The sequence below is a fragment of the Chiloscyllium plagiosum genome, chromosome 28 (genome assembly GCF_004010195.1).
Source record: "Chiloscyllium plagiosum isolate BGI_BamShark_2017 chromosome 28, ASM401019v2, whole genome shotgun sequence".
NCBI classification, from domain to species: domain Eukaryota; kingdom Metazoa; phylum Chordata; class Chondrichthyes; order Orectolobiformes; family Hemiscylliidae; genus Chiloscyllium; species Chiloscyllium plagiosum.
In genome coordinates this window covers 34,268,485-34,281,147 of record NC_057737.1, presented here as the reverse complement: position 1 = coordinate 34,281,147, position 12,663 = coordinate 34,268,485, and the positions used below count along the sequence as shown (strand labels likewise).

Below are 12,663 nucleotides of genomic sequence, written 5' to 3'. Positions count from 1 at the left end.
CCCCCCACCTTATCTCAGTCCCAACCCTCGGACTCAGCACCGCCTTCTTGACCTGCAATCTTCTTCCCGACATCTCGGCTCCCACCCCCTCTCCGGCCTATCACCTTCACCTTAACCTCCTTCCACCTATCGCATTCCCAATGCCCCTCCCCCAAGTCCCTCCTCCCTATCTTTTATCTTAGCCTGCTTGGCACATCCTCCTCATTCCTGCAGAAGGGCTTATGCCCGAAACGTCAATTCTCCTGCTCCTTGGATGCTGCCTGACCTGTTGCGCTTTTACAGCAACACGTTTTTCAGCTCTGATCTCCAGCATCTACAGTCCTCACTTTCTCCAACCAGATGAGATGTCAGCAATGAATAAGAAGGAAATGCGAGAGCAGAAGGGGTTAGTAGTTTGAGTGGATGAGGTAGATTTATGTTGTTGAATAAGTGAGATCCTGAGGCTCACAGGCTACGAGAATTTGTGAGATGTGTTTGCAGGGGCTATTAGGTGAATGATAGCCCTTTGAGTGTGAAATGGCAAGGAAAAGATGCTGTCAGTTAATCAGCAAAGTTGATCATTGACTTTTTTTCTGGCAGTCTTTGCCATCTGTTTTGTGTGGTCAAACTACACCAACCTGTGCCAGTATCAGTACTCAGGCTGTGATGTGATGATCTCTTGATTCTATTCACCTGGAAAAGGTTGTGCCATCCCTCTCTGACCCCCATCCAGCAATGTCTGCTGGGTACGGTCTTCAAAGTGGGGAGCCATCAGAAGTTTTTTTGCTGACATGACTTGTACTTTAAGGCCAACACAGCCTGAGGGCCAGATCCTGGCTTGCAGCATCTGAAGTAGAATCCAATTGGCCATAAAATTTGACATCTCAATCTTCAAACCCAAGTCCACCTGCAGGGAGAACTTTTACTCACTCACCATACAATTACAAATAACTTGTGCAAAATCTCATTTGCAGAGATAATGAGCTGAGAAGTGCATGATGAAGTGAGAAATCTCATCCAAGTTTTGTTGGATATGACAGTATCCAACATGCTCACCGCCATACTTTAACTTCAACAGGGAAAATTCCTCCTTGTGGCTTAAGTTTTACGCACGGATAAAGTGCAACTATTGTAAACAGTTGAAAAATAAAATGCACAAATACCACTAGTGCGAACATTCATAGTTTAAATTCCACCACCTCAATTGGAACAAATTCTCTGGTATTATGGTTTATTGCATGGATAGAGCTCAACTGACTGTGATGCCCTGTTCCCAACCCCACAAAGCACCCATTATTTCACAGAACTTATTATTTGGTCAACTAACTGAATATAATCTAGTTTTAATGATTAGCTACAATAAAGCAGAAATCTCAAAGCTTTTGTTTTCTTAAACTTATGTTCCAAAATTATTTAAACAATTCTTAGAAAATAACCATTAAAGCTGAGAACATTGTGTTAAGAATCTTACTTCCATCTTTAAATCACAGTCTAATTACAGAATAAGTTAGAAGTTATCCTGTATTTCTCGGTGTAATAGTTCTTTGTGTTCCCCATTCATATTACGATTGGGCATCAAATCCACAAACATGATTTATGTAAACCTCTTGTCAAATTCTGTTTCATTATGTGCCTATAAGGTACTTGATTATGTGAAAGGTTCTACATAAGTACAAGTTGTCCTGACTGAAATTCAATTTCTCAGTTTTGATAATGAGTAAACATTTTTCTTATTTCTCCAGTGCCTTCCCATCTGTTTTATGCTATGAACCAGTTACTGCTGCAAATGTATTCAACCAAGGATTCAGTCCATGTCTGCCATAATTTACCTGCTCTTCTTAGTTATGATGCGTGCTACAGGAGTTTATTTTTGTTTTTTCTGTTGTTGCCTTCTTAGGCCTACCCCTCTTCTCTCCCACCTGACATTCTTTTTAAACCCACAGATAAAACTACAAGACGTTGTGAAAGAGATGTACTTTTTATTTTGGCCTTCATGATATACAGTCCAAATAAGTACGCAGACAAGACTGTTTGAAAAAGATAATCTTCAAAAAATACATGAATGGAAGGAACATTAAGAGAACAATATACAATGAAAAGTCGAGATACAAGTTCCACCATAGAATACAAATGGGATCTGGTATTAAAATCACGTTGTTTAATACACTGAACTATTCTGAGTGGGTCGAGACCCATTTCACAGCTATCACTTCCACGCTGGATGTGAAATGGCGGCGGCTGCCTCTTTCCAATACTCATCGGATATTCCGAGTGCCAGGTCACTATTAGAGTTAGAAAGGAAAGTTTTGCTCTCACTGGAAACGCGGTTACATTGCTATACATTAGGTCCACTGCTGCTGAACATCGATATTATGCAAAATATTAACATCAACATCTCTCAACAAAAATCCTTTTTTTAAACATCTCCACATTCAAACTCTGGCCACATTTCCAATCTCTATTTATGAGTTTGTGATGGGTGTAAGTGCACTCACTTCAAATCCTTCCTTACATCGATCACTCTAAGAACAGGCAGGTACGGTTCAATGTTAATTACTCGAGTTGTTGTTAGGATATTGATATAGCAAATTAGTTTTACAGTACATTGATTTAATTCGCCGAATGCCAAACAATATAGACAGTGTACAACATTGGTCTGATCTTATCTCTGGAAATTGATTCGGACCTATCCATTTCCAAGTTACACGTAGTTCTTGCTCGGAGCTGTAGATCTAGGTGCAGAGTATTTTGCTGAATACGAATTCTCATCCTTGGGAGGACAGGTGCAGCAGAGCAGAGCCCCTCCGAGGATCAGCAGACCCGAGGTTCCCCAACCGATGTACAAGGAGGCTCCAAGTTCCCTCCTCTGGGCGTCCGTCACCAGTGGGTTGTAGAAATCCTTGATGATGGTGTTTGCAGACCAGGACACTGGGATCAGGGTGAGCACTCCAGAGAGGATGAAGATAATTCCGGCTATAATCGTCACCTTGGCCTTTGTTGCCTCATTTTCTATACAGTTGGTGCATTTTCCTCCAGCAATGGAGACCAGAATACCGATGATACCCACCACCAGGGAGATAACGGTCAGAGCTCTGGAAGCCTGCAGGTCTTGCGAGAGGGCCAGCAGCGAGTCGTACACCTTACACTGCATCTGCCCGGTGCTCTGAACAATACAGTTCATCCAAAGCCCTTCCCAAATGATCTGCGCCACCACGATGTTGTTCCCAATGAAAGCGGTCACTCTCCACATGGGAAGGACGCAGGTGAGCAGAGCTCCCAGCCACCCGAACACACACAGAGCTATGCCCAGAATCTGGAGTCCCATTGATGCCATTCTTGGAACTTGGGTGGCAGTAATCGGCGAGCTACCAAAACAAACTGGCTCTGATTTCCCGATCCGGAGCGAGCTGAGGGTGATCTGAAATGCAGTGGCAATTATAGCCCCTGAGTGGTGGGCGGGCATTTGTTCCTGTTCTCAGTTTACCATTGCTGAGAACAGGGAATACCCGTTGGACCAGATTCCGAAGTTACTGTCATCTAGTTTCAGATTCTTTTGCTAAATGAAGAGGCACCTGAATGGGGCTGGTAAATAAAGCATTGGCATCTGTGTTGGCAATTCGCCTCATGAATAAAACAACGCCGTTTTAGTGAATTGCATTACCTACTGCAGCTTTAATTTCTCGCTGCATCGTAAAGTTTCATCGAGTTAATCTAAAACAAATCCCCTGCCATCATTTCATTCTCTGATTCTTCTGATGGGAGGTGCCGACTGAACGGTGACCGTTGATATTTTCTTATCTGATTCTGATGGAATGCTAACGAATTGGAAGGGAAGAGAAGAAACAAATGGAAAAAAAACAAAGGATCACTATCCTCCAGTCCCATCAATAAGCATGTAATTGACATCAACATCTTTGATTAATTTACACAAAAAATATCTCTGGTGCTGCATCATACTGATGTGTGCCTGTCCTCCAGGTCATTGTAGTGGCAGCACCTCTTTATCTTCTCTGTTGTTCCAGTCAGTGGCTGTGCCCAGCCCTGCATCTGCTCTTTAACATTCAGTCTTAACCAGAAAATCATCTGCAATGGCTTTTTGTCCCACTGCTGCAGCATTACCTCGGGTGTACTCCCAGGATCTTCCTCTTGACTGCCTCCTATTACCACCGTACATAGAGGAAATGCAACATATTCATCTACTTGCAGATGTGACCTACCTCTATCTTATTAGCTTACTATGGCTGCTAGATGCAAACAGTGAAACACTGGAGGTTGAGTAAGTGTAGGAGTTTAGGGAAGTGGAACAGGGAGGACTGTTGTGTTTGTTTCCCTTAGTATTACAACAGGTCCACTGAGGATAGGAGTAGACCAGATGTAACAGTTCAGAAAGTAAGTGGCACCAATGGTAGCAGTGGATTGGTGAGCAAGTCAAGGTGGGTTGAGCAAGGGTATGGACAGATCTCGTTTGTCTTTAAGTGGCTAGAACGTTTTTAAACTTTAAAGGGTTCAGTTAAAAAAAAGTCTAGTTGTTAAAGGGGCGGAGATGGCAGTTAGTGAAGGGGTATCTCCTCCTGTCAGATGTGGGAGATCAGGGAGCAGTCAAGTGTCCCTGGTGACTATGTCTGCAGGAAGTGTATCTGGCTGCAGCTCCTCTCAGACCAGGATTGGTTGGAGCAGCAGTTCATAGAGTCATAAGAGTTGTACAGCATGGAAACAGACCCTTTGGTCCAACTCGTCTGTGCCAACCAGATATCCTAGTTCCATGTGCCAGCATTTGGCCCATATCCATCTAAACAATTCCTATTCATATACCCATCTAGATGCCTTTTAAATGTAATTGTACCCACCTCCACCACTTCTTCTGGCAGCTTGTTCCATACAGGCATCACCCTCTCTGTGAGATCATTATCCCTTAAGTCCCTTTTACATCTTCCCTTCTCACCTTAAACCTATACCTACTGGTTTTGGACTCCCCTATCTTGGGAAAAAGACAATGGCTATTCATCCTATCCATGCTGCTCATGATTTTGTTGACCTCTATAAAGTCACTTCTCATCCTCCAGGGAAAAAGCTCCGGCCTATTCAGCCTCTCCCTATAGCTCAAGCCTTGCAATGGCAGCAACATCCTCGTAAATATTTTCTGAACCCTTTCCAGTTTAACAGCATCTTTCCTATAGCTAGGAGACCAGAATGAACACAGTATTCTAAAAGTGACCTCACATGGGCGGCACGGTGGCACAGTGGTTAGCACTGCTGCCTCACAGCGCCAGAGACCCGGGTTCAATTCCCGCCTCTGGCGACTCTCTGTGTGGAGTTTGCACATTCTCTCCATGTCTGCGTGGGTTTCCTCCGGGTGCTCCAGTTTCCTCCCACAATCCAAAAATGTTAGGTGAATTGGCCATGCTAAATTGCCCGTAGTGTTAGGTAAGGGGTAAATGTAGGGGAATGGGTCTGGGTGGGTTGTGCTTCGGCGGTTCGGTGTGACTTGTCGGGCCAAAGGGCCTGTTTCCACACTGTAAGTAATCTAATCTAATTACTTGTACAGCTAAAGCATGATATTCCAATTCCTATATTCAGTGCACTGACCAATGAATGCAAGCCTTCTTCCCCATCCTATCTACCTACAAAGCAAATATGCTCTTGCACCCTGAGATCTCTTTCTTCAGAAGCATGCCCCAAGGGTCAATTAACGCTGAGAAGCATACAGGATTCAGAGAGAATAATAGATAGTAGCTTCAGGGAGGTGGTCACAGCGCAAGTACAGTCAGGTAGGCAAGTGACTGCCATGAGACGTAGGCAGAGAGTGTGGCTGACCCATCTCAGACAAGTATATCACTTTGGATACTTTTGGTGAGACAGCCTCTCAGGGGAAAATAAATCATCAGCAGCCAGATGTGTGGCACCACGGCTTTGCTCTTAAATCGAGCCTGGCAAAGTCCAAGCAAGCAATTATAATAGGAGATTCTCTAATCAGGGACCAAGACAAACATTTCTGTGCCAGACTCTAGGATGGTGTGTTTCCTCCCTGATGCCAGGTCAAGGACATCTCAGAGCAGTTGCAGCAATTTCTTAAAGGGGTGCAGGAACAGCCAGAGGTTGTTGTACACATTGGTATCAATGACAAAGGTAGAAAAAGGGATGAGGTCCTGCAAAGTGAATATGGGGAGTTAGGCAGGAGTTTAAAAAACAGGACTTCAAGGGTCTGTGCCATGTGGTAATGATAGTAGGAATAGGGGGATAGGGCAGATGAATATCTGGCTGAGGAGTTGGTGCAGGGGGCAGGAATGCAGATTTTTGGATAATAGGGAACTCTTCTGGGGCCGAGGTAACCTGTACAAGAGGGAAGTGTTACACCTGAAATGGAGTGGGACCATTATCTAGGCGGAGGGATTTGTTAGAGCTACTCGGAAGATTTTAAACTATCTAGCAGGGCTTTGAATCCTAAACAGTATTGAGACAAAAGAGAAGGTTGAGGCTAGTACAGAAGTTAAGGAGGGCAAGTTAAATTGACAAAAATTAAAGACAGCAAGTTAAATAGACAAGGCAGGCAAGAGCATGGCAGGAATAAGGGTAGACTGGTGAATTAAACTGTATTTATTGCAATACAAGAGGCCTAACAGGAAAGACAAATGGTTAGGCCGCTTTTGGAATAATTTGTGCAATTCTGGTCTCACTCCTATCGGGAAGGATGTTGTGAAACTTGAAAGGGTTCAGAAAAGAGTTAAAAGGATGTTGCCAGGATTGGAGGGTTTGAGCTACAGGGAGAGGCAGAACAGGCTGGGGCTGTTTTCCCTGTGCATCAAAGGCTGAGGGATGACCTGATAGAAGTTTATAAGGTCATGAGAGGCATGGATAGAGTAAATAGACAAGGTCTTTTCCCTGGGGTGGGAGAGTCCAAAACTAGAGGGCATAGGTTTAGGGTGAGAAGGGAAAGGTTTTAAAAGAGACCTGTGGGGCAACTTTTTCACACAGAGGATGGTGCATGTATGGAATGAGCTGCCAGAGAAAGTGGAGGAGATTAAAAAACTGCAGATGCTGGAATCCAATGTGGACAAGCAGGAGGCTGGATGCACACAGCAAGCCAGGCAGCATCAAGACGTGTAACCCTTATTCAGGATTGGGGGTGGGTGTACGGGGTGCTTCAGAATGAGGGGGGATGGGGGAGGGTTTTTGGTGGGAAGAGAGGTGGAGTGGTGAGGTCGGGATAGGTGAACACAGATAGAGAATACAACCTGATTAGTCGATGGGAGGAATGAATCTGGAAGGAAGGGTCAGTCAGAGGAATGGAATGGAGGAGGATGGATTGGAAAGGGAGTTTGGGGATGGGAAAGGAGGTTATTTGAAATTGGAGAACTCAATGTTGAGTCCTCCAGGCTGTAGGCAGCCCAGGCGGAAGATGAGGTGTTGTTCCTCCAATTTGCGGTCTGATTTGCTGTTGCAATGGAGGGGGCCAAGGATGGTCATGTCAGAAAGAAATGGGAGAGGGAATTAAAATGGGCAGACCTGGCTGAGATACTCGACGAAATGTGCCCTGAGTTTACATTTGATCTCCCCAGTGTAAAGAAAACCACATCGGGAGCGCAGGATACAGTAAACTAGATCAGAGGAGAGGCAGGTGACCCTCTGCCCCACTGTTTGGGACTCTGGATGGTGGTGAGGGGGGGGGTGGTGTGCCGGCAGGGTTTGTATCTTTTATGGTTGCAGGGGAAGGTACCAGCGGGTTTGGTGGGGGGGGGGGGGTTTAGGTTGGTGAGGACAGAGGCATGAACCAGGGATTGGCTAAGGGAACGGTCCTTATGGAAGGCAAAGACAGGTGAGGTAGGGAGGATGTTCTTGGTGGTGCAATCTAGTTGGCCTTGGTGCAAGTATTTAAGGATGATACATTGGACGCGGAGACTGGTGGGATGGTTTGTGAGGACAGGGGAACCCTGTCTTTATTGCGTTTGGAGGGGAGGTGGTTTAGAGCAATGGAGCAGGGAATGGAGGAGGTATGGTGGAGGGCTGTCCGGATGACAGAGGGGGGAAAAGCACTTTGTTCAAAATAGGTGAACATCTGGAATGCTCGTGAGTGGAATGTCTCCTCATCCAAGCAGATGCAACTGAGGTGGAAGAATTGGGAAAATGAGTTGGAGTTCTTGCAGGATATTGGGTAGAAGGAGGTGTAGTCCAGGTAGTTATGGGAGTCTGTGGGTTTATAGTAAACTTCTGTCTGTAGACTGTCGCCAGAGATGGAAATGAAGAGGTCAAGAAAGCGGGGGGAGGTGTCCGAGATAGACTGTGAATTTAAAGATGGGGTGGAAGCTGTGGGTAAGGTCGATGAACTGGTCCAGTTCAGCCTGGGTGCAGGACGCTGCACCAATGCAGTCATCGATGTAACAGCGGAAGAGTTGGGGCATAGTGCCTGTGCAGGTACTAAGGAGGGACTGTTCGACATGGCCGACAAAGAGGCAGGTGTAGCTGGGGCCCATCTGAATGCCCACGGCCACTCCCTGGATTTGAAGGAAATGGAAAGAGTTGAAGAAAAAGTTATTGAGGGTGAGGACTTGTTTGGCGAGGGGGAGGAGGATATTGGTGGAGGGGGACTGGATGGGTCTGTTGGAGAGGAAGGAGCTGAAGGCCTGAAAGCCATCCTCGTGTGGTATGGACGTGAAGTGGTGGAGGCTGGTACAATTACAACATTTAAAAGGCATCTGGATGGATATATGAATCGGAAGGATTGAAAGGGATATGGACCAAGTGCTAGAAATGGGACTAGATTAATTTAGGATATCTGGTCGGCATGGATGAGATGGACTGAAGGTTCTGTTTCTGTGCTGTGGTCTATGCCTCTATGAACTCAGGGCATGGATTGGACCATGGCACAGGATGGGCAGCTCAATGTTTCTGGGTACAGATGCTGTTGGAAAGGTAGAAGGGGAGGAAACAGAGAAGAGGGAGTGGCATTTTTGATCAGGGAAAACATCATGGCAGTACTTAGAGAAGATATTTCTTAGAGATTGTCCAGTGAGGTGATATGGGTGAAACTGAAAAATAAGAAGGGGATGATCACTTTCTTAGGATTGTATTGTGGAACCACCAATAATCAGTGGGAAATTGAGGAGGAACTATTTAGGGAAATCACAGATAGCTGGAAAAATTATAGGGTTGTAATAATTGAGGATCTTAACTTTCTGAAGATAGACTAGAGCTGCCACAGTGTTAAAGGCTTTGGTTGGAAGGAATTGTTAAGTGTATTCAGGAAAAAATAGCAATCAGTAAGCAGAGGGCCCTACTAGAGAAACAGAACCCTCAACCTCCTCTTGGGAAATAAGGCAGCGGCAAGTGACTGAGGTATCATGGGGAGGTGCTTTGGGATCAGTGACCATAATTCTATCAGTCTTGAAATTGCAATGAAAAAGAACAGGTCTCATCCACTGGTTAAAGTTCTAAATTGGGGCAAGGCCAATTTTGAAGATATAAGATAGGAACTTTCATAAGTAGATTGGAGGAGACTGTTTGCAGGTAAAGGGACATCTGACAAGTGGAAGGTTTTCAAAAACGAGATAATGAGTATTCTTGCCCAGCATGTTCTTGGTAGAGTGAAGGGCAAGTCTGGTAAGAGTAGGCACACTGGATAATGAGAGATATTGAGGGTCTAGTCAAGAAAAGAAGAAGGTGTATGTCTAGAATAGAGAGCTGGGATATAGTGAATCCCTTGAGGAGTATAGGCAGTGTAGGACTGTACTGAAGAGGGAAATCAAGAGGGCAAAAAGGGGACATGAGATAGTTTTGGTAGATAATACAAAGGGAATCCAAAGACATTCTACAAGTTTATTAAGAGCAAAAGACGAACTAGGGAGAAATCAGGGCCCCTTAAAAATCAACAAGTTTTCGATGTGTGGAGCCACAGGAGATGGGTAGATCCTAAATGAATTTTTAAAAATTTATTCATTTGTCGGATGCGAGCATTGTTGGCTGGTCAGCATTTAGTGCCATCACTAGTTGCCCTTGGGAAGATAGTAGTGAGCTGCCTTCTTGAACTGCTGCAGTCCACCTCCTGTGAGTTGACCCACAATGCCATTAGGGAGGGAATACCAGGATTTTGACCCAGTGACAGTGAAGGATTGGTGATATATTTCCAAGTCATGATGGTGAGTGGCTTGGAGGGGAGATTGAAGCTGGTGGTGCTCCCTTGTCCTTCTAGATGAAAGTGGTCGTGGGTTTGAAAGGTGCTGTCTGGGATTTGAAAGGTGCTGTCTGAGAATCTTTGGTGAACTTCTGCAGTGTGTCTTGTAAATATTACACACTGCTGTGACTGAGCATCAGTGGTGGAGGGAGTGGATGTGGTGCCAATCAAGTGACTGCTTTGTCCTGGATATTGTCAAGCTTAACTGCCACAAGGATCTGTTTTGGGACCACTGCTGTTTGTCATTTTTATAAATGACAGACGCAGGCATCGGTGGATGGGTTAGTAAGTTTGCAGATGTTACTAAAGTCGGTGGAGTAGTGGACAGTGTGAAAGAATGTTACAGATTCCAAGGGGACTTGGATAAACTGCAGAATTGGGCTGAGAGGTGGCAAATGGAGTTCAGTGCAGCTAAATGTGAGGTGATGCACCTTGGGAAGAATAACAGGAAGGCAGAGTACTGGGTCAATGGAAAGATTCTTGGTAGTGTGGATGTGCAGAGAGATCTTGGAATCCATGTACATAGATCCCTGTAAGTTGCCACCATGTTGATAGTGCTGTTAAGACGGCATACGGTGTATTAGGTTTCATTGATAGAGGGATTGAGTTTCGGAGCTGCAATGTCATGCTGCAACTGTACAAAACGTTACTGCGGCTGCATTTGGAATATTGTGTACAATTCTGGTTGCCCCATTACAGGAATGATGTGGAAGCATTGAAAAGATGCAGAGGAGATTTACCAGGATGTTGCCTGGTCTGGATGTAAGGTCTTATGAGGAATGGCTGAGAGACTTGGGTCTGTTCTCATTGGAAAGAAGAAGGCTAAAAGGGGATTTGATAGAGACATACAAGATGATGAGAGGATTAGATAGGGTAGACAGTGAAAGTCTTTTTCCTAAGATGATGACGTTAGCTTGTACGAGGGGGCATAACTACAAATTGAGGGTGGTAGATTTAAGACAGATGTCAGAGGCAGGTTCTTTACTCAGAAAGTGGTAAGGGTGTGGAACGCCCTGCCTGCCAATGTAATTAACTCAGCCACATTCAGGAGATTTAAACAATCCTTGGATAAGCACATGGATGATGATGATGGGATAGTGTAGAGGGAAGAGCTTAGAATAGTTCACAGGTCAGTGCAACATCGAGGAGTGAAGGGCCTGTTCTGCATTGTATTGTTCCATGTTCTATGTCCTAAGCTTCTTGAGTGTTGGTGGGGCTGCTGTCATCAGGCTCATGCCCGAAACGTCGATTCTCCTGCTCCTTGGAGCTGCCTGACCTGCTGCGCTTTTCCAGCAACACGTTTTCAGCTCTGATCTCCAGCATCTGCAGTCCTCACTTTCTCTGCTGTCATCCAGGCAAGTGGGGAGTATTCCATCACACTCCCGACTTGTGCCCTGTAGATAGTGCACAGGCTTTGGGGAGTCAGGAGGTGAGTTACTTGTCGCAATATTTCGAACCTGTGACATGCTGTAATAGCCACTGTGTTTATGTCATAGAGATGTACAGCATGGAAACAGACCCTTCGGTCCAACCCGTTCATGCCGACCAGATATCCCAACCCAATCTAGTCCCACCTGCCCATATCCCTCCAAACCCTTCCTATTCATATACCCATCCAAATGCCTCTTAAACTTTGAATTATACCAGCCTTCATCACTTCCTCTGGCAGCTCATTCCATACTCGTACCACCCTCTGCGTGAAAAAGTTGCCCCTTAGGTCTCTTTTAAATCTTTCCCCTCTCACCCTAAACCTATGCCCTCTAGTTCTGGACACCTCGACCCAGGGAAAATTCTTTGCCTATTTATCGTATCTATGCCCCTCATAATTTTGTAAACCTCCATAAGATCACCCCTCAGCCTCCGACACTGCAGGGAAAACAGTCCCAGCCTGTTCAGCCTCTCCCGATAGCTCAAATCCTCCAACCCTGGCAACATCCTTATAAAGCTTTTCTGAACCCTTTCAAGTTTCACAATATCTTTCCGATAGGAAGGAGACCAAAATTGCATGCAATATTCCCACAGTGGCCTAATCAATGTCCTGTACAATCGCAACATGACCTCCGAACTCCTATACTCGATACTCTGACCAATAAAAGAAAGCATATCAAATGCCTTCCTCGCTATCCTATCTGCCTGCGACTCCACTTTCAAGGAGCTATGAACCTGCACTCCAAGGTCATTTTGTTCAGCAACACTCCCTAGGACCTTACCATTAAGTATATAAGTCCTGCTAAGATTTGTTTTCCCAAAATGCAGCACCTCGCATTTATCCGAATTAAACTCCATCTGCCACTTCTCAGCCCATTGGCACATCTGGTCAAGATCCTGTTGTAATCTGAGGTAACCCTCTTCACTGACCACTACACCTCCAATTTTGGTGTCATCTGCAAACTTACTAACTGTACCTCTTATGCTCGCATCCAAATCATTTACGTAAATTACAAAAAGTAGAGGACCCAGCACCGATCCTTGTGGCACTCCAATGCTCACATGCCTCCAGTCTGAAAAACAACCCTCCA

At 45.2% G+C, this 12,663-nt stretch overlaps 1 protein-coding gene across 1 annotated transcript in view; it reads right to left on the bottom strand.

The window, feature by feature from the left end:
- Positions 1 to 1,941: 1,941 nt before the first annotated feature.
- Positions 1,942 to 12,663, bottom strand: part of LOC122564106 (claudin-4-like) — a 43,127-nt gene continuing 32,405 nt past the window's right edge. The window contains exon 2 of the mRNA XM_043718671.1: positions 1,942 to 3,314. Coding sequence (XP_043574606.1) covers positions 2,681 to 3,314 — 634 coding nt within the window. The 3' untranslated portion in view covers positions 1,942 to 2,680. The remainder of the gene's footprint in view (positions 3,315 to 12,663) is intronic.